The sequence below is a fragment of the Perna viridis genome, chromosome 4 (assembly GCF_037379345.1).
Source record: "Perna viridis isolate PV_CMFRI_1.1 ecotype Kerala chromosome 4, ASM3737934v1, whole genome shotgun sequence".
NCBI classification, from domain to species: Eukaryota; Metazoa; Mollusca; class Bivalvia; order Mytilida; family Mytilidae; genus Perna; species Perna viridis.
This window is the reverse complement of record NC_142448.1, coordinates 21,308,666-21,327,512: the sequence shown is the minus strand read 5'-3', so window position 1 is coordinate 21,327,512 and position 18,847 is coordinate 21,308,666. Positions and strand designations below refer to the sequence as shown.

Genomic DNA, 18,847 nt, shown 5'->3' with positions numbered 1-18,847 from the left:
ATATCGTTCTTTTTTAACTAAAAAGTGGTAAAGTCCCTGCTATTTGTCATTAATTGGAGGAGGGGTCAAAGATCAATCGACCCCAATGCATTATGATAAGTAATTTAAGTGAAATTGTGTGTTGCAGTATCGGATAACATGTAAAGATCACATGTATAGAACTTCAAAAATGTAAAAAAAAAGAACTTTTTTCCGACAAAAGTTGACTATTTAATCACTGAATAAAAATGCCCCTAAAATTGGTAGCAATTTTAGTGCGTTTTCAATGATTAAGAGAATAATAAGACACCGCCGAATATTACAAGGTTTATATATCTAAATATTCTGTACTGGATAACAAATAAAGTAAACACAACATTCTCAAATCGATATAATTATACTAAAATTGTAAAATACGAAATCACTTCCTGGACAACTTGTTTAAATTATCATAAATCTCTGAAAAAAGGGAATTTTCAGAACTTCAGATTTTTTTCTTCTTTGGTTTTTATTATTCTTTAAATAATACTCGAGTTCAAATAAACTTTTATATGATACAGTGCATTTAAAAAGTATCATAGCTTTTAAATCAAACAAATCTATACATATTTAATCCTGGCCTAACTTTCCTGGTGTGAAACCTTTTCATATAATTTGATAGAGATAAATTTACATATAATCAGTTACATAGTTAAATTTCATAAAATGCTTGCTTCTCTCTGTCCAGTCTTAACCCATATAACACCTTTTTAGTAAACAGTAAATGTATAACTCTAAAAATAAATTAATCCTTCCTTTTGAGGCATGGAAATTTATGATTCAATTTCAAAGAGATCCATACACTTTTAATTTATGCTATATTTAGGTAACAAGAATAATGCTTTACTTTGGCCCTATCAGCTCCTAATTCCTAAATGATCCCCCAAATTAATACCAATCTGACCTTTGCAGTACAGAATCATATAGATCCATATCATTTTAATTAAGTTATAGAGTTAAATTCTATGAAATGCATATTTGTAGCACTTAGTTCCAAAAGCCATTGGGCCATAACCAACCTTCCTTTTGTTGTTTGGGATCTGCCTAAGTGGTCTCCAAGATAGAATGCTTGTCTCATGTGCAGGAGGTCATGTGTTAGATTCCTAGCCAATTCACATCAAAAACTTTAAAAATAAAATTGGTAGTTATCAAGTTTGCTATATTTTAGGGGATAGAATGATGACTGATTGGCTAGGAGTCAGAATAATATATCTGAAGAAGGTAGGGGTAGCATGCTTATTAGTGGGCTGTTTTTTTCCTGTGAACTAGCATAAGAAAGATCAGCATGCGGGTCTAGTACAAACCAGGGTTTGTTGGATTGGTCAATTGTTCACGTCCTGAAATGCATGAAATATTTGCCATAGGACATTAAACCATAATCAGCCAATTAAACAATGTAGTTTGGAATCTATTTTAATTTTATCAAAATTCACTAACACCACCAATTAATATTCAAGTTATCCTGCCAAAACCAAGTGTCTACAGACAAGAACTCTAATGATATTGAAAACAACAGTGCCATCCCATTATACAACAAAAATTTTATGTGATTATATAAAAATGCTTCTGTTTATTTTTTGGTGAGTAATTGGTTAATGGGGGTATAGGGGTATCTGAAAATCACATTGGAGTTAATGAGTTGGGGGGGGGAGGGGGGTGAGGGTAGTTATCTCAACCCATGTTTAAACTGTAGCAAATTGAGCTATTGTTAAAAAAAATCTGCAAGTGCATGGAACCTTTATAGACATATACAAGTAATAAAGAAATAAAACGCAAAACATGAAGATACTAATTTATTGATTATTTAGTATGGTATAAAAAACGAAAATAGAACCTCTTGGTGATGTTATGTTAAAAAAATATAAATTCATATCTGGTGGTTTTACATGAAATTCCATGGTTCCATTGAACAAAAGGGTTTGTGTATAGATTCCTACCAATTAAAAACATCAAAAGGCAAAATTGAAAAAAAAAACACATACTTTTCTGATTATAAGTAATAATTTTTATGCATTTTCAATTGATTTTTTCCCACACAGTAAATACATTTATTGTAATAGTTATATCGGTAGTTTATACATACAGCAGTGTTATATAAAAATAGACATTGCCAATTGCGTACTTCAGTACTATCTACCAGATATTTTATAACACTTTAAAGCAGGACGAAAGATTTCATGCAATCAAATCAAAGGAAAAATAGATTCAATTCTTTTACTAAGGAAATGTTTAATATTTTAGATTGTCAACTTTGGAAAGTTTTAATATTTTACATTGTCAACTTTGTTTTAGAGCTTTCAAGAATGCAGAGAATTTATCTTTCTTACTTTTGAAATAAATTATCCATACGTAATTAAAAAATATATGACCAACAAACAGCAAATGTAACTTGAGCAATTACATACAAAGATAATTATTGAAAAAATGAAGTGTGAAATAACATGCATGCATATAAAAAACAGCTAGTGTCATATAAGCTACAAAACCAAGCAGGTTGATATGTAGAAAACAGATATCCACCTCAAGTAAAACTTGTTTGGGATTTTCCCTTTACATGGTTTCATTATGAGTTGCTTTACAACTAGTCTCCTAATATTGTCTAATTTTCCTACTATCTTCTTTAAAATTTTGCAATTTTCTAGAAGTCTAGAGATTATGAAGAGAAAAAAGTTCAAGATCTACCTCAAACTATACAAATATAAAACAAACATCCAATGTTTACTGTCTTACATGATTAATATGAGCAGATCCATGCTACTTGATTACATACATATGATAACATATACTTAAGATAGTTGTATTCAAAACATAAGAACTGTGATTTTCTTTCAACATAAACTTTCCTTATAAATCATAATAACAACACAGACAAAAATCTTGACATAACAATAAGCAATAACAAATATAAACATAGGGAATGTCAAGCACTTAATCTATGGTTACATTACAAGAGAGGAATATTTTGTTTTTAGTTGAATTTCTCAAGTAAAAGAACATCAAAATGCAATCATACCCAGGAAGTACAATAAATAATTTCTATGGTCTAGTCCTATCAAATAAGCTAATACTGATTAGTATAAGTAAGAAATTCAGGGTTCTGAGAAGTGAGCAAACCCCTTCTTTACATAGTTAATTCTAAGACCCAGGAATTCATGAATATACTTATCAATGGAAAAGTCAATATTAGGTAAGACACTAGTAAGGCTAATTATTTGGTCTTTATTCATCAATTAAGCCAATTATTGGTACATGCTTTTAGAAAGAAAAATAAAACATTAAACAATGTTCCATAAAGCACATGTTCACTTTTTATTTCAAGACTTCTGGTCAATTTTTTAAACATTTTTTAAATGATATCCCCCAAAATATAAAACCGTAGTCCACAAATATAACAAACAATTACCTTGCTTAAATTAAATGTGAGAAATATTAAAAAAATGTTCATTGAGAGTTATATCTACTGTTCAGGGAATTAGTCTGTCAATTCATCCAGTAATATCTGTTAATTGAGGTGTATAATAAGTGAACTTAACTATTATATGACCAAAAAAAAAATAATGTGTACACATTGCACATTACTACATGTATCTGTACACATAAATATCATAATAAACATACATACATGTATGATGAAAGGGCACTAGCAAAATTTGAATAAAAATGTCAATGATTAAACATTGTACAATGGAAAAGGCACTCTGAACAATCTTTCTTCCTCCCTGATAGTGATGCTATCATGATTTCTAATCCAATCAACAATGAAAAAAAAGTAATCAAATTTCTTCACTAACACAAAAAATCACACTGTTTTAAAAACAATATTGTCAGTGGAAAATCATCAAAAAAGAAGAAAACAGAGGTCACTGCACAACCATAAACAAAGATTCACACTTTTAAATTCACAGTGTTTATATTACATTTTTTAATTCACAGTATTTAGGTTGCATCTTTAATTTAACTTCAGTCATATAAAAAATAACAACTAACATCACTATGACTCAATAATATAAACTGTATACTTCACATTTATACTCATGTTCTTAGTTCTAAAAGAAATTGCACTTTACAGATGACACCTAAAGTGGATCAACACATTGTAGTTTTACTTTTTATTCTGTTCAAAGAGGAATAACTGAATACAATTTTAAAACAAGCAATTTAACCTTTTTGTAAATCAGAAATTATTGCAATGTTACCATTATAGCAAAAAATGCACCTGATATTAATTGCAATAATTATAATTCACTTTATCAAATTTTTAACATAATTAATATGGAACTTTTTTTTTAAATTGCAAAATTTAAGATCAAATTTTGACAAAGTTGCAATAGTTAATACACACAATAATTTCCAAATTTACAGTAATTTGATGATAAGTATTAGGTAGTGAAACATGGTGATGAAACAACTTCATGTAATGTACCACGCATATATTTTGGTCTTCTTCTAGATCCAAATATCACAGATGGTCTGGTTTTTTGTTGGTATCTGTAATTGAAATATAACTTCATTAAGGTAGTATACTATTTTAAATCTTTTAGATCTGGGATTCAAGCATTAGATACTTTCCAGTAATAAAACACACAATCACTTATCAAAGTATCAAACAAACAGCTGGTCATAAGCACATCATTTTCTTGTTCGGATTTCCAGTGTACAACGAAACCTGTTGGATAGTTTTAGACAGGTTTTCAGTTTACCAAGGTTCAAAATACATTTAAATCTAAAGAAATTTTAGAAGTATCTGCTTTAAACAGTTTTTTTCCAGATTATTCTGGGTTCAGTTTAAACAGCAGTTTTCCAGATTATTCTGGGTTCAGTTTAGACAGGTTTTCAGAGTATTCAGGGTTAAGTCTAGGCAGGTTTTCAGATTATTCTGGGTTCAGTTTAGACAGGTTTCACTGTATAAAGTCCCGAAACTTCAAATGAAAAATTAGAATAAAAAATCAAAAGGAAGCCTCATTCTATAATGACAACATAATGTGCAGAAATTATTGAAAACAGTCCAGTGTTCAACTAGAAATTTGTCACAAGGGCTCATCTTGCTTGAGAGGGCCCTCAGATACACAGTTTAAATAAAAAAGTTCAACAGATATAGTCATTATACTTGTATGTTAAATTCTCAGTTCATGTTTTCAATCGTAAAATTTATAACTGTATAAATCTATCGACATTGTTCTACCTACCGATCAATTCTTTGTTGTTGAAGTTTTTTCCTGAGAAGTTATCTTAACACCACCAGATGGATCTGCAAACATCTGAGGTATGCTGTTACCAAAATATATCTTGGTGTTAGCTGTTAAGGCTTGGTACCTCATCATCTCTAAGTATTTGTCTGTAAGTTTAGCCTAAAATAAGCAGATTGTTGTTTCTTTAGTACCTATTCAACTTGATAAAAATCAACATAAAATATGAAAATGCAGTTAAATTAATGCGAAATATATTATTCTTTGATAACACTATGCTGAGTATTATTGGGGAATAAACATGAAGCTATCCCATTGGGGGTCAATTACTGTACTGACCATATAAGATTTTTATCTGTAGAAAGTTAGGAGCCATACTTTGAATTTTTAACTAGCATTGGCTGCTTATTACCTGTATTTTTTTCTCTTTCATTCATTTTCTCTTATTTCCTTTGACTAAAATTAATTGATTTTCTGCAATTTGATGTCCATATTATGATCATTTAAGTCCTCCCAGTATCCTATCCATCTGACCACTACATCTGACACTTTAAGCCAGATTTATAGCATCATGCTAGAACATGGAACAAGAGGATGTCAGCCACATCTACACATTAAGAGATTATCACAAATAGTCTACTGGCCATAAATACCAGAAAACCAAGAATATTATAAATATAAGCCTGCAGTGACTTGATTCTAAAGTACAGGTACAAGGGCCATAACTCAGCCAAAAACAATTCAACTAGAAATAATTTCAAACTTCAACTGTAGCCCATCTACATTATGTAAATGTAACTCTTTTAATAACAAATATTAAGTCATTATCTCAAAGAATGTTGGAAAAAGTCTGGATACTTCATCTGATAGACAGACTGAGAAAAAGACAGATGCAATCTAAAACTTTAATCCTTTTCAGCTTTTGCCAGAAAGGGACTACCAACTAACGTCTCTATCACCTCTACAATATTTGACACACCTGGTAGATAAGCAATGTCTCTATCACCTATGCAATATGGTATGTGACACCCCTGGTAGATAGGCAATGATGACTACCAATTGAAAGACTCAGTAGCTAGGTTTTACTTTCCATACTAGAGAGAACACTTACTTACCATAGAAAACATGTATAAGATCAGTACTTTTCTTATATCAGAATTATAAAAAGTAAAGACATTTTTAGATATAATTATTCTTGTTAACATCTGTAAGCATACCACAACACAGAGACATGAGCATCATATATTAAATAAGATCAGGACAAAAGCCCCTGGATAAAAGCCCAATGAGAAATTACTTTATCAATTATGAATAATATTTCTATTAATACTGAAAGTGTAAAATTTGAAATTTGGAACTGTTAAATTTAAACATTTACTTCATTTTAAAATTTTACTTTAGTCTAAGTTTAAAGTTTAGATACATGGTATAATCAATTAGTTATAATGTATTTTGATCTTTGACCTTTTCATGATGTTCACAATCACTTACTTAACTATGGTAATAACTTTCAATTAGTTTGAAATTGAAATCAATCAGGAAGTACATGTATTTGATTGAAACCATTTAATTTTGTGTTTTCATTTCAATAGACTTCAAATCGTGGATCAGCCCTAATATAATTATTTTAAATAAAATTCACAATATTTTAATCCCTCTATTGTACCATATCTATAGTATAATCTAACATGATATACATACATTATTAGCTTCAGCTTCTTTCTTTGCTCTGTAGAACTCAGCATCAGCTTTTGCTTTCTCTTTGGCTACATGAGTTGCATCTATAATAAAGCCAATGAGTATATTTTTGTATTTTTTATATACATTGATAGTGTTGATTGATCAATGTTTTCTTATTTGTATAATATTTCTTGTTCTCGTTTCATGGCAGTATTATGCAATTGTACTTTTTTCAATTAAAAATAATAAATTCAAATTAAGTTTAATAAAAAAAAAATTATTTTTGTCCCATAACAGTTGTTCCTTTTATAATATTGCTTTGGATCCTTGTGTTAAAATTTTAAAGAGATCCATTTTACAAATATCAAGTTATCCAAAAAAAACAACTGTCAATGAATTCCCAATGTTGATGACAAATACTTAGACAGTACCATCATATTACAGCAAAATATTTATCATTATATCATACTACTTTGTGCATTGACCTAAAAAATATTTTTGAAATAAGCCTCTAATAAATAATGCCTCTTGACTAGTGATTTTGCCAACATTCTTTCTCACATTATAAAACTTGCTTTTTTAACTAAGGTTTTCTGAAAATATTGACAAGTTGAATATTGCTATTGATAATCCCCTGTAGTAATACAAACATCATCTATATTTATCTGTATATAATCATCTTATATAACATACCTTCTATTTCTGATATTTTCTTTTGTGATTCTTTTTCAGTTATTTTCTGTTCCCACTGAATTTTTGATACTTGAGCAACTTTTTCTGCCTCTAAACAAGAAAGAAGCAATAATTTTAAGACACTTGTATGATGCATTGCTACTGGTAATTGAGAATTCAATAAAAGAATCCACCTGGCTTAGTTATTATGGCTAAAAGTTACTATTATTTCAACAATGCAATTCACAGAATTTTTCATATGTTGAAGTAGAACTCAATAATTAGTTACCATCCATTCGAAAGTAAACACAGAACTGGTAACTGTAGCTTTTTTGTTGAATGTGAATAATCTATTTACTATAAAATGTAATGAAGAATATTATTATACATTTACACTTTAAATTGGCAAGTTTACAAACACCAATTCATATGCTTGGTTACAAAACTGAAGGGTAATACCAACAAATAACAGCTAATGTCCTTTTAAAATAAACATGAAGGTTATACCAACCAATAACAGCTTAAATGCTTATTTCATAAACAGAAATGTAACACCAACAAATTACAGCTCAAGTGCTAAGTTAATAAACGAAAGGGTACATATGTAACACCAACCAATAACACCTTATGTGCTTAGTTAATAAACATGAAGATAATATTAACCAAAAACAGCATTTGTGTTTAGTTAATAAACAGGAAGGTAATATCAACCAATAACAACTTATGTGCTTAATTAATAAACATCAAGGTTATACTAACCAATAACAGCTTATGTGTTTAGTTAATAAACAGAAGAGTAATACCAACCAATAACAGGTTATGTGTTTAGTTAATAAACAGAAGAGTAATACCAACCAATAACAGCTTATGTGTTTAGCTAATAAACAGAAGAGTAATACCAACCAATAACAGCTTATGTGTTTAGCTAATAAACAGGAAGGTAATACCAACCAATAACAGCTCTCTTTCTTTCTGTTTCTGCTTCCTTTTCTACAACTTTCTGTTTCTGTACTGATATTAATAACTTTGTCTTTTCTCCTTCCCTGATATAAATTAACATTGTCATTCAATTCAAATAAAACTTGTTCAACAAATACAACAAGAAATCTGTGAGTGATGGTTCACCACTGATAACCCCTATTTTTAGTCACAATATCAAAATTATAAACAAAGTCCTCATTAAACAGGAAATTGTTGTTGATTTTTCTCAAAAATGAATTCCACCAAATGGCATACCTACAGAAGGAATGTAATGAGTAGTTGCTGACAAAACTGTGAAGGAAAAAAGTGTTACAGAAACACAGACACAAGGACAAGGGTAAACAGTATAACCCTTTCCTTAGGAGTGGGGGTATGATATTAGATTATTTAATATTTTTTTCAATGAGAGGGAGTTTCTCATGCTTATCTCATCGACAAGATGAGCATGAGAAACTCCCGCGAGTTGAAAAAATAGTTAATAATCTGTTTTTTGCCGTTTTGTTGAATTGTAAGTACATGTATTAGTTTTCTTTTATTTTTAGTTTTCCTGACCTAAATATGTAAGTTTTATAATAGCTGCAAATTTTCTTTCGGGGATTTTTTTCTGTGACCTACTACCTGACATCACATATGTTGTGCAGCTGTAATATACACATCATTTGAAAAAAAATTGGTTAACTATGATGGTCGCGTTTAAAATTTGTGGAATAATTTAGGGATTTATTCATTCCTATCGGGTAAGTTACTGCATTTCATCATTTTCCATTATAGACAAGAAAATAATGCCACAAATTAGCCATTATTTCATACACAATAAACAAACAGATGGTTATTTGGGTCGTCAAATATTCCTACACTGTTGCTTGTATGTCACACGAGGACATAGAAACTAACGATAATTTTGATTCTCACTCGACTGGCGTGAGATTGAAAATTATCGTATAGCAAGATCAAAGGGATTTTAAACAAAATAGCGATAATGAACCACATCTTCTGGTTTAGCAAAAGCTATAGACAAAACTGTATGTGACTGAATATTTCATGAATAATTTTTATATAGTAAATGCATCATTTTGAATTCAACATAGACAACTATGATTTAACACTCTACATAGACAAGCAAGATTTAACAATCAACACAGAATAGTATCATTTTACATTCTATGTAGACAAGAATGATTTTTCATTTAACAAAGACAAACATGTAAAAATAATAGCTTATATAGATTTCACGATTAAGATAATGTGACTGTCCAAGGTCCAATTATATTGCCTAAAACACTGATAATGCTTCAAACTGTATACAAGGGCATTATCAATGTCAAAGGCAATAAAATTTCCCAAGAGCAGACACCACCATATTTCTTTCTTTGAAGAACATGACTTGGGTATAATTGTGTTTTAAGGCAAAATAAAATTATATTTCTGCTTTCATGTCAGAAAAAAAATTAGTCGTTAGCTTGGGATTTTATAATTTGATTAACTTAATTAATCCCAAATTTCATGGAAAACAACTGAAAAAACATTGTATTAACCATCCAGACTGTGTGAAAACCAAAAACTAAAAACCTTAAATTAAGAGTAATATGGCCAAATAAAATCAATTAGTAGTAGACTCTCATCCTATCCCATCATTAAAAAATTGACAAAATAAAAAAAAAATTGAGCAATAATTTAAAAATTGGGATTTTTTTCTAGTTAATTTCTAGTATTGAGCTACAACAACACACAAATCTTTCATTTCTTGGTAACTTAAATGAAGTTTCTATTCTGAAACTGATATGGCTATGGATTTAGAACATATCTATACTTCAAACAGCTAAAATTACCCAAGCAATTATCTGGTAAGAAATAATAAATAAAAAATAAAATCCTTCCACCCATGCCATATTTTTTGTGAAGGTTGGATGAGAATCTACCATTTAAGTTTACTTAGCCTAATAGATAAATGTCAACTATAAATGGTACTACTATGTAAGTGACATACAAGACATTCTTAACAAGGCAGCATACTCACATAGATTCGTAGTTTTTCCTAATTTGTTCTGGAATTTTAGGTTTAGTCACACGTACTGATTGAACAGACAGACCAGGAGACATTGAGGTTAAATCTTTCTGTAAAGCTATCTTTAAATTCTCATCAATCTGGTCTATAAAAATATATAAAGTCTTACAATAAATTGTGAACATGTGTTCAATTGCTAAATAATTTAATTTACCTGGAAATGCATCTTCTGATTTGAGAAAAGCTCTTTGTTCAATACTTAATATACATAATTTTATATTGCAACAGAATGGACTCATTAAATGATATTTCATAGTTCACTCATTAAATTTTAATGATTATAAGGCACATACTGTTTACTTCTCAAGGGAGGGCTGGGATTATTTTTTGTGCTGGCACAATTTTTTTCCAGCAGCAGCCAGAGTTTAAAGTTGCATTTGAAAATCTACGTTGATAAGTAATGGGGGATATATTGAATCATATTATTTTCTGTCCATGGCTGAGAAAAAAACTTTTTTTATTTAGTCCCACCTCCCCTCACCTATTAAAATGGCTAGATCCCAATCTGCAATATTTTTCTGTCTTTTTAGAAATAACCTAAATGACTACGATGCATAACTCAAATAAAAAGCTGTAATGCTGTGAATGTTTTATGTCAGATTTCTTTTTTTTTATCATTGAAAACTTCAACATCATAATCTGTTTTAACTGCCAGTTTGACTTATTCGATAATTCTGCATCATACTTGTAGAATTACAGGCGTTATGTTATGTAAAACACTTATAAGATTTTTAGCAACAAAAAATAAGGAAAATTAAGGCACCTTTTTACTTTTCTGAGTGAATCCTGACCTTTTTCATTTTATTTCATTTTTAAGGCATAATGTACCTTTATCAACATATACTTACCAAATAAGTCTATATAAACTTCCTGTAGTGTATGAATGCTACAGAACTGATTAAGTTCATGATGAACTTTGTTGTATATCAAAGTTTTATCATAATCTGCAGTGTAATTTCTGACAATGTCATAAACAGCATCTATATTCAGTTTGTTGACAACTTCTACCCTGTCAAAGAAGATGATAACACCTCCACTGGTTCCACAAGGTACATTCTTTACCTCATCAGTCTGAAGAGTTGTCTAAAAACAGAAAAAAAAACTTCCAATTTGTTAGATAATCATTTCTTCAAAATATGATAACACCAATATTGTTCTAAAAAGAAAAAATGCTGTATTTTATTTTAATTTACAGGACCATTACAAAGTTCTTTCCTTGAAAATGCTATGAATCTAACAATTTAAATATCTGCACAAACTAAATAAACTAAGAGCACAGCACACAAAAGCCCTCACCTTGTAACCATATGGTCACTTTAGTCTGAAATCAAAACCCACAAAATTGCATACCTATATAAAACTTCAGTCAAAATATCAAGTTGCTATGAAGGAAGGACAAATGATTACTATATACTGTAAAAGTACTATTGTTCGTGGGCTACCAATTTTCATTGATTTTGTGGGTAAGATAAATTAGATTCCAAAGGAAAAGGATTATATACTTGAAATTGTATGACAGGATCATCAGGTAAGCTTTCCCCTTAACCATGAAAACTGATACCCACAAATATAAGTACTTTCACAGTACCTCCAGAAAAGCAGGGGGTATAAAAAGCTATACAGGCATATTTACTGCAATAGGCTATATTTTTATTTCACTGTGTTTCAATGTAGATTTTCTAATTTTTAATCAATTTCATACCTCCCAACTAGTGTGAGAAAAATAGTTCTCATCTCTAGAAAGATTTGAGTTCTAAGGCCATGACTGGCTGAAACAGAAAGGGGTGGCTGGTTGTTGTGTGATTGTATTACATTGTCTATAAAATCTCATTGGTTCAAAGCGATGCTGTGACATTTCTAACTTTGTTCTCCTGTTGTAACTGTTGATGTCACAAACAGACAACAGTTACAATTTCCACAATGACACAGATGCCGAATGAGCCTAAGTTTTCGTTTTGAAAAATTGAAATAAACAGAATCTACAACTTCACCTTGTCAATTATGAAATTCCTCAAATCAACTTGCTATATATTTCTAATCCATAATATGAATAATACCCTCTTACTGGTGTGAGAAAAAGTGGTCTCCTCACTGGAGACTTTTGTTCTCAGTAGATGACAGGTTTGAATACCTTTGTAACATCACAAAAGCAAAAGCAAAAAGTTTTGCCATATGATGTTGTACATAAAGAGTTCAGTGTTTTAGACAATTTCAAAAATCAAGGTAAATAAGATTTATTAACTCATTTAAGAACAAAAACCTTAAACTGCATTTTGTTTCACACTTTCAATACTAGTAGTATTTTTTCTCAATTTTAAAATCCTTAGCAAGCCTTGCACTTCAAACATGACCGCAAGTAAAGAATTATAATTCTACACTGGATGCAGTGCAAGATTCTATATACCAGTACAGTATATTTGTAGAAATGTAGATAAAAACAGGATAAACACTGACTTTACAGTAAAACTTACCTGTACCATTCTGTAAGTGGTTATAAATGGGATCATGAAATGGAATCCAGGGGCACTTGTGGTGGACAGCAGAGCTCCTCCCTAAACAACAAACTAATGACAATTTTCAATAGATCTACTCTTTTTTATAATCTCTTTTTTTTTTTGTTTCATAATTTTGGACAACAAAGTGCTCATGCTATGTTGAAGTTATAACAGGTCATTTCTTGGATACAAGTTCATGAAACTGGTCATGCAACCTTTATACAAAGACAGAAACTTGTTATCAAACTAGACAATCTGTAGTAAACATTTATTAGATAATTTAAGGAGAGTAAAAATACTCTGAAATGCCAAAAATACTTCTTGGCTTTTTCATTTTTTCAATTCATTTGCAATTGTTGCCACATCATGTTTTTATTTCCATATATTATGTGAACATGAAAAATAGGTTTCTTCCTTAAAAAATTAAGATGCCATTTCAATTTGAGTTAGCAATTCATATGGTTACTTACCCTGTAATAAACACCTACGTATCCTGGAAAACAAACATTAACAATGTACCTCGTTCTTTTAAAATTTGTTAGTTTTTAAGTGAAAGCTTTAAAATGAAGTTTGATTTATTTCAGACATACAAATAGTTAAGTACATATCAAATTTTAGTATGGTTTTTATTACACTTCATACAATAGCAATATACATAGTTCCTTTCATCTTACAACAAAACAAGAGGCTCCCAGAAGCCTGAATCACACACCTGGTTAAATTTTCGCCTTTCGAAGGCAATATCTCTTACAAGGAGTTGTCCAACAATTTTGACTCCATGAAGACTTTGGTAGGACTTATCATAAGCCTCTTTTCATCAATTGAAAGTTTCATTCTATCAAATTATAGTTTTCAAGATATTGACTGAAAACTGCTAAAAATGTAATTTTACCTTTCAATGGCAATAACTCTTACATGGAGTTTTCTGACAACATTGATCCCTGAAGACTTTTGGAGGCCTTATAATAATAATAATTTCAGCAATTAAAAGTTTCATTCTATCTATCATAGTTTTCAAGATATTGGTTGAAAACTGTAAAAAAAAGTCATTTTTCATCTCTCAAGGGCAATATCTCTTACATGGAGTCATATGACAACTTTAATCCCTTGAAGACTTTTGTAGGCCTTATAATAAGAATCATTTCAGCAATTGAAAGATATTGGTCAAACCAAATGGTTTTGGAGATATATGCAAAAATCTGCTGTCTGACCCCTACATTCTATTTTTAATAACAGTGGCCATGTTTTTTTAACCAATTGAAAATCCAAACGGTCATTTTGTGCAGGATACTCTAAAAAAACAAAAATACCAAGTAAAAACAGTAAAAACAACAAAAAACGTCAACAGATTTTCACCAAAACTTGACCACAGATAGATCTCATCATGCTGAATACTTTTATCTGATGTTAGAATTTGGTTAAACCTAACGGTTTTGGAGAAAAAATGCAAAAATCTACTGTCTGACCTCTATAATCTATTTTTGGTAACAGCTGCCATGTTTTTTATACGATCAAAAATCCAAACACTCATTTTGTGCAGGATACCCTAAAAAACAAAAATACCAACTTTCATTGAATTTTGTACAGTAGTTTCTGAGAAGAAGATTTTTCAAATTAAAGACATCAAAAACAACAAAAAACTTTCAAAAAGGGCAAAAACTCCAACATTGGTCAACAGATTTTCACCCAAATTTGACCACAGATAGATCTCATCATGCCGAATACTTTTAACATGCCAGAATTAGGTTAAACCTAACAGTTTTGGACATAAATGCAAAAATCTGCTGTCTGACCCCTATGTTCTATTTTTAGTAACAGCAGCCATGTTTTTTAACCAATCAAAAATCCAAACAGTCATTTTGTGCTGGATACTCTAAGGAACAATCATCTACGTTTTATCCAAATCCATTCTGTAGTTTCAGAGAAGAACATGTTTAAAGAAATTGTTAACGATAACGACAATGGACACCAAGTGATCGCAATAGTTTACATGGCCAATGGCCAGGTGAGCTAAAAACATAAACATACCTTCTTCTATTTTATGAATAGAAAAATTTATTGTTAAAGCTAAGCCCACACCAATGACCGCTATACCAATCAATGGATTTGCCATCTTGCTGTGCTCCTGTAATACGAAAAGTTATGACATGATCAAATGCATAGATTGTAGATAAACAGACGTAATATAGGACAACGGCAGTTTGAAGTTTAGACTCTAGAAATTGAAAATCATCAGTTTCTTGATGTCCCTATTACCTGAACATATTTGAATAGTACCTTGGAGATCCAGCTACCAATGTTTGGTAGTGTACATATAATGAGGACACAGGAGTTTCTTAGACTTGCAATTGTCATAAAAACGCCTTAATCAAAAATTTCAATGGTATGTACATTTTGTATTACATTTGGTATGTAAAGTCATACAGAAAATTAAATGAAATTATGTGCTTCTGTGGTTTGTCTTTGAAGGTCTTGTTTTGTTATATTTTGATGACATGTTACCCATCTGATATTTAGTAATAAAATCACTATAATAACTTTATATTTTTATTGTTAAGAGTAAAGTATTCCACTCCATTCAGTTATTCAGATCTAACTCAGATAAAACTCATCATTAAATTACAATTTAGTGTGTTAACTTAGCTCACACAAGCAACAGCTTGCAGTTATGCATTTCACCTCCTGTGATACATTATTCTGACTCTGAGCCAACAAATTGTCACCCTAGTATCACCTAATACAGTTGTATCATCAACTGGGTCCTGTATAATACTTATAACAAAAAAAAAAACAACAATATCTAGTTGGGTGCATATAAAATCAGGAGCTTAAAACAGCATCAAGGCAACTTCATTCTCATATACCTTGGAAATGCAAATGAGAACCACAACATTCTCTGAAAGCATTTACTTGCTTTGATGATTTTAATTACAAATGGAATCTTAGCTTTTACAAGATAAGGAAGGTCAAAACATGGCATCAAATCTTTACAAAAAAAAACGTAATTAGCTAATCAATACCAATCCCAAAGACTTTTCAGACCACAACAATTTCTGGAATGACAATGAAGCATACATGTATGCTGTCAGGAAGTGAAAGTTTGAACTTGGAACACAGCACATGTAATAGGAAGTCTGACGTATTTGATTTTCAGCATTCCAGCAGGGAGTGTATACTAGAGGGAGAAGTCACTTGTAATTATCTATATAGAACACTACCATTGCTATTTGGTTGTTTATTAGACAATTTTTTTCAAATTTCTATGTTGAAAATAGGGTAACTTTGCTAAGAGTGTTTGTAAAAAAAAACTGAATGTATTTTGATTAGTGATAAAATTAAAGATAAATGATTGAAGAATGGATAATGGCAACATTTACTTTTATTTTTCTAAAATAAAAGAAAGGTAAATATTTTTGAAGTTCAATTTAGGTCTTTTTAGACAAATAAGCAACAAATAAAACTTTTTAAATGGTTCATAAAGGATGATTTGTCACTAAGTGTTCGTGAAAACTATTGTGTTTATTAAAATGAAAAAAGAAAAATCCGCTGAATGGCAATGGCTATCTTTAATAAATGTGTTTTGAATAACAATGAAATGATAACTATGTACATTTGTAAATGTACGTATGTCTTGAGAATGAAATATCAAAATTTTCAAATTCATAAACTATATCCCAGTAAGCTGTTAATCATTGTGATTTTTTTTCTCTTTTTGTTTTAATATATGAATTTAATACCAATTTAAAGATTTAAGAAACTTTTTTAAAAATGATATAAACTTTATCACTTAATAGCAAGGCTCTTTATAGTAGACAGGATTGGAATCTCAAGCTTTCTTGTTGTATTTCACGTGACGAGATTTAACCATACTCGTCACTTATATTTTCATGTGTCATGTAATTGTTGGTTAATACATTTGTACTTTCAATATATGGGGATAAAGCATGGATGGTTTTCAGAAAAATTTCTTATATACAAAGATCAATACCTCAGTAATAAAAAAATGTCAACTTCAAGTCAAAATTCAGGACCTCAAGGGAGGAGTTTAAAATTTAAATTACCATCATAGCCTTACAGTGATCACTATTTTGAAGTATTGATACATCTTCTGTCTGTTAAAAAACTCGATAAATGCAGATTAACTGTACCATGAGGGAGGAGTTCAAATCTTCCAAATTAATTTTCATATATATCTATTATACAAATCCTTGAGTAGTCAAATTTGAGTCAAATAAAAGAAGGCATTTGTATTTTAAATGAGGAAGAAAACCGCCCTGGAAGGCAGGGCTAGGCAGTCAGGAATCAAATCCAAGAATATCACAAAAGCAGGGAAAACTATGGCAATAAAATCCTTATATACCCCTTGGACCATTTCTGAACAATTTTAAACTAATTTTATGACAATTAATCTGGTCTGGAAGAAGGAATTGAATTTTAAATGAGGAGGGAAGACCGCCCTCGACGGTGGGACAAAGATGAAAATTTGATCAGAGATTAATGTCTCGAATCAAGATACTGATCATTGAAATAGTCTGGAGGCAGCTTGTGGTAGAATATTTAATTTTTTTTTTTTAAACCATTTGGGTCAGAATATTTACATTCATGGTGATGAAATGTTGAAGTGGTGGAAATCGTCCGCCATAAACAGGGCGTGCTCAGCATCAACGAAAATGCATCATGGGTCATCTTGCATGTTAATCACCCCACGCAACATATTTATTAACATATTATGTCAAGTGCATGAGATTCCAATCCGCCAGTTCTACATTTAACTCCTTGATAATAGTAGTTTAAAATACTTCAATAACAGTTAGAAGTTGACCAATTCATTAATTTTCCCTGGGGCAACTACTGATAAATATTAAGTACTTATTGATTTTTACAGGTAAATTTTACATTTTTATTGTATTTCAGTGCTTTGAAACACCCTTCCTTAATATTTTCTTCATAACTTTGTCATTATCAATTTGTCAATTTTATAACGAACATGTATATTACTAAAATCATGAATAATTTCTCTTTCCCTAGTATGCATACAAGTCAAATGTAATTCTAATTGGCTTTAAGTTTAACCAGTATAAAGGCGGGGAGGCACAGTTAATTTATACATCATATAGACTTAGTTAGGGGTGGCCAGTCCCTGATTCCAGTCATTGGCAATATAACAACATAGCAGTAATTATCAACAGTCAAATGCATGATTTGAGTACAAATAGCCCTGTCCCTCACAAGCAAAGCTAAATATCACATTTATTTAAAGTAGAAGCACAGAACTTAGTCCCTTAGTATTATACATGTTTTTCCTTGTTTAAAACTGAAAGTAGCCACAACCATACGAGAATTTTAATTCGCACTCCCCACAGACTAGACCTCAGCCAACAGCTCCCGCCCAGAGTGACTGGACATTTTTGTGGTGAAAGAGTAAAAAAAAATCGTTAGTATATACATTTGTATAAAGAGATAGACATATAATCACGATTATTTTTTTCACTTTTTTTAGTTTAAGTCAAAATCAAATTACGATGAGATATGACGAGCATGGAACTGAATATATATTAACAATGCAAGAGCAATCATTGTAATGGTTTAATTCTTACCAAATCTCAACCAATTTTTAAACTTATTTCTTATGTTACAAATATACGTCTGCCTGTTGGTCTTGCCTACTATTGGTCGAAAATAAACACTGTTAGGGTGAATAATCGATAAAATTAACCGCTTCCGGTTTGCATGGAGGCCGCCATTCACAC

General features: G+C 30.4%; 1 protein-coding gene across 1 annotated transcript; it reads right to left on the bottom strand.

Moving 5' to 3' along the window:
• Window positions 1-1,798: 1,798 nt before the first annotated feature.
• Window positions 1,799-18,847, bottom strand: LOC148619299 (erlin-2-like). The gene is made up of 11 exons (XM_088579025.1): window positions 18,695-18,847; window positions 15,126-15,222; window positions 13,568-13,590; window positions 13,074-13,154; window positions 11,451-11,685; window positions 10,555-10,687; window positions 8,508-8,599; window positions 7,578-7,667; window positions 6,906-6,985; window positions 5,205-5,366; window positions 1,799-4,506 (listed from the first exon to the last, which is right to left on the bottom strand). Exons 2-10 carry the CDS (start codon window positions 15,208-15,210, stop codon window positions 5,208-5,210), a joined length of 978 nt encoding a protein of 325 aa, XP_088435151.1. The 5' UTR covers window positions 15,211-15,222; window positions 18,695-18,847; the 3' UTR covers window positions 1,799-4,506; window positions 5,205-5,207.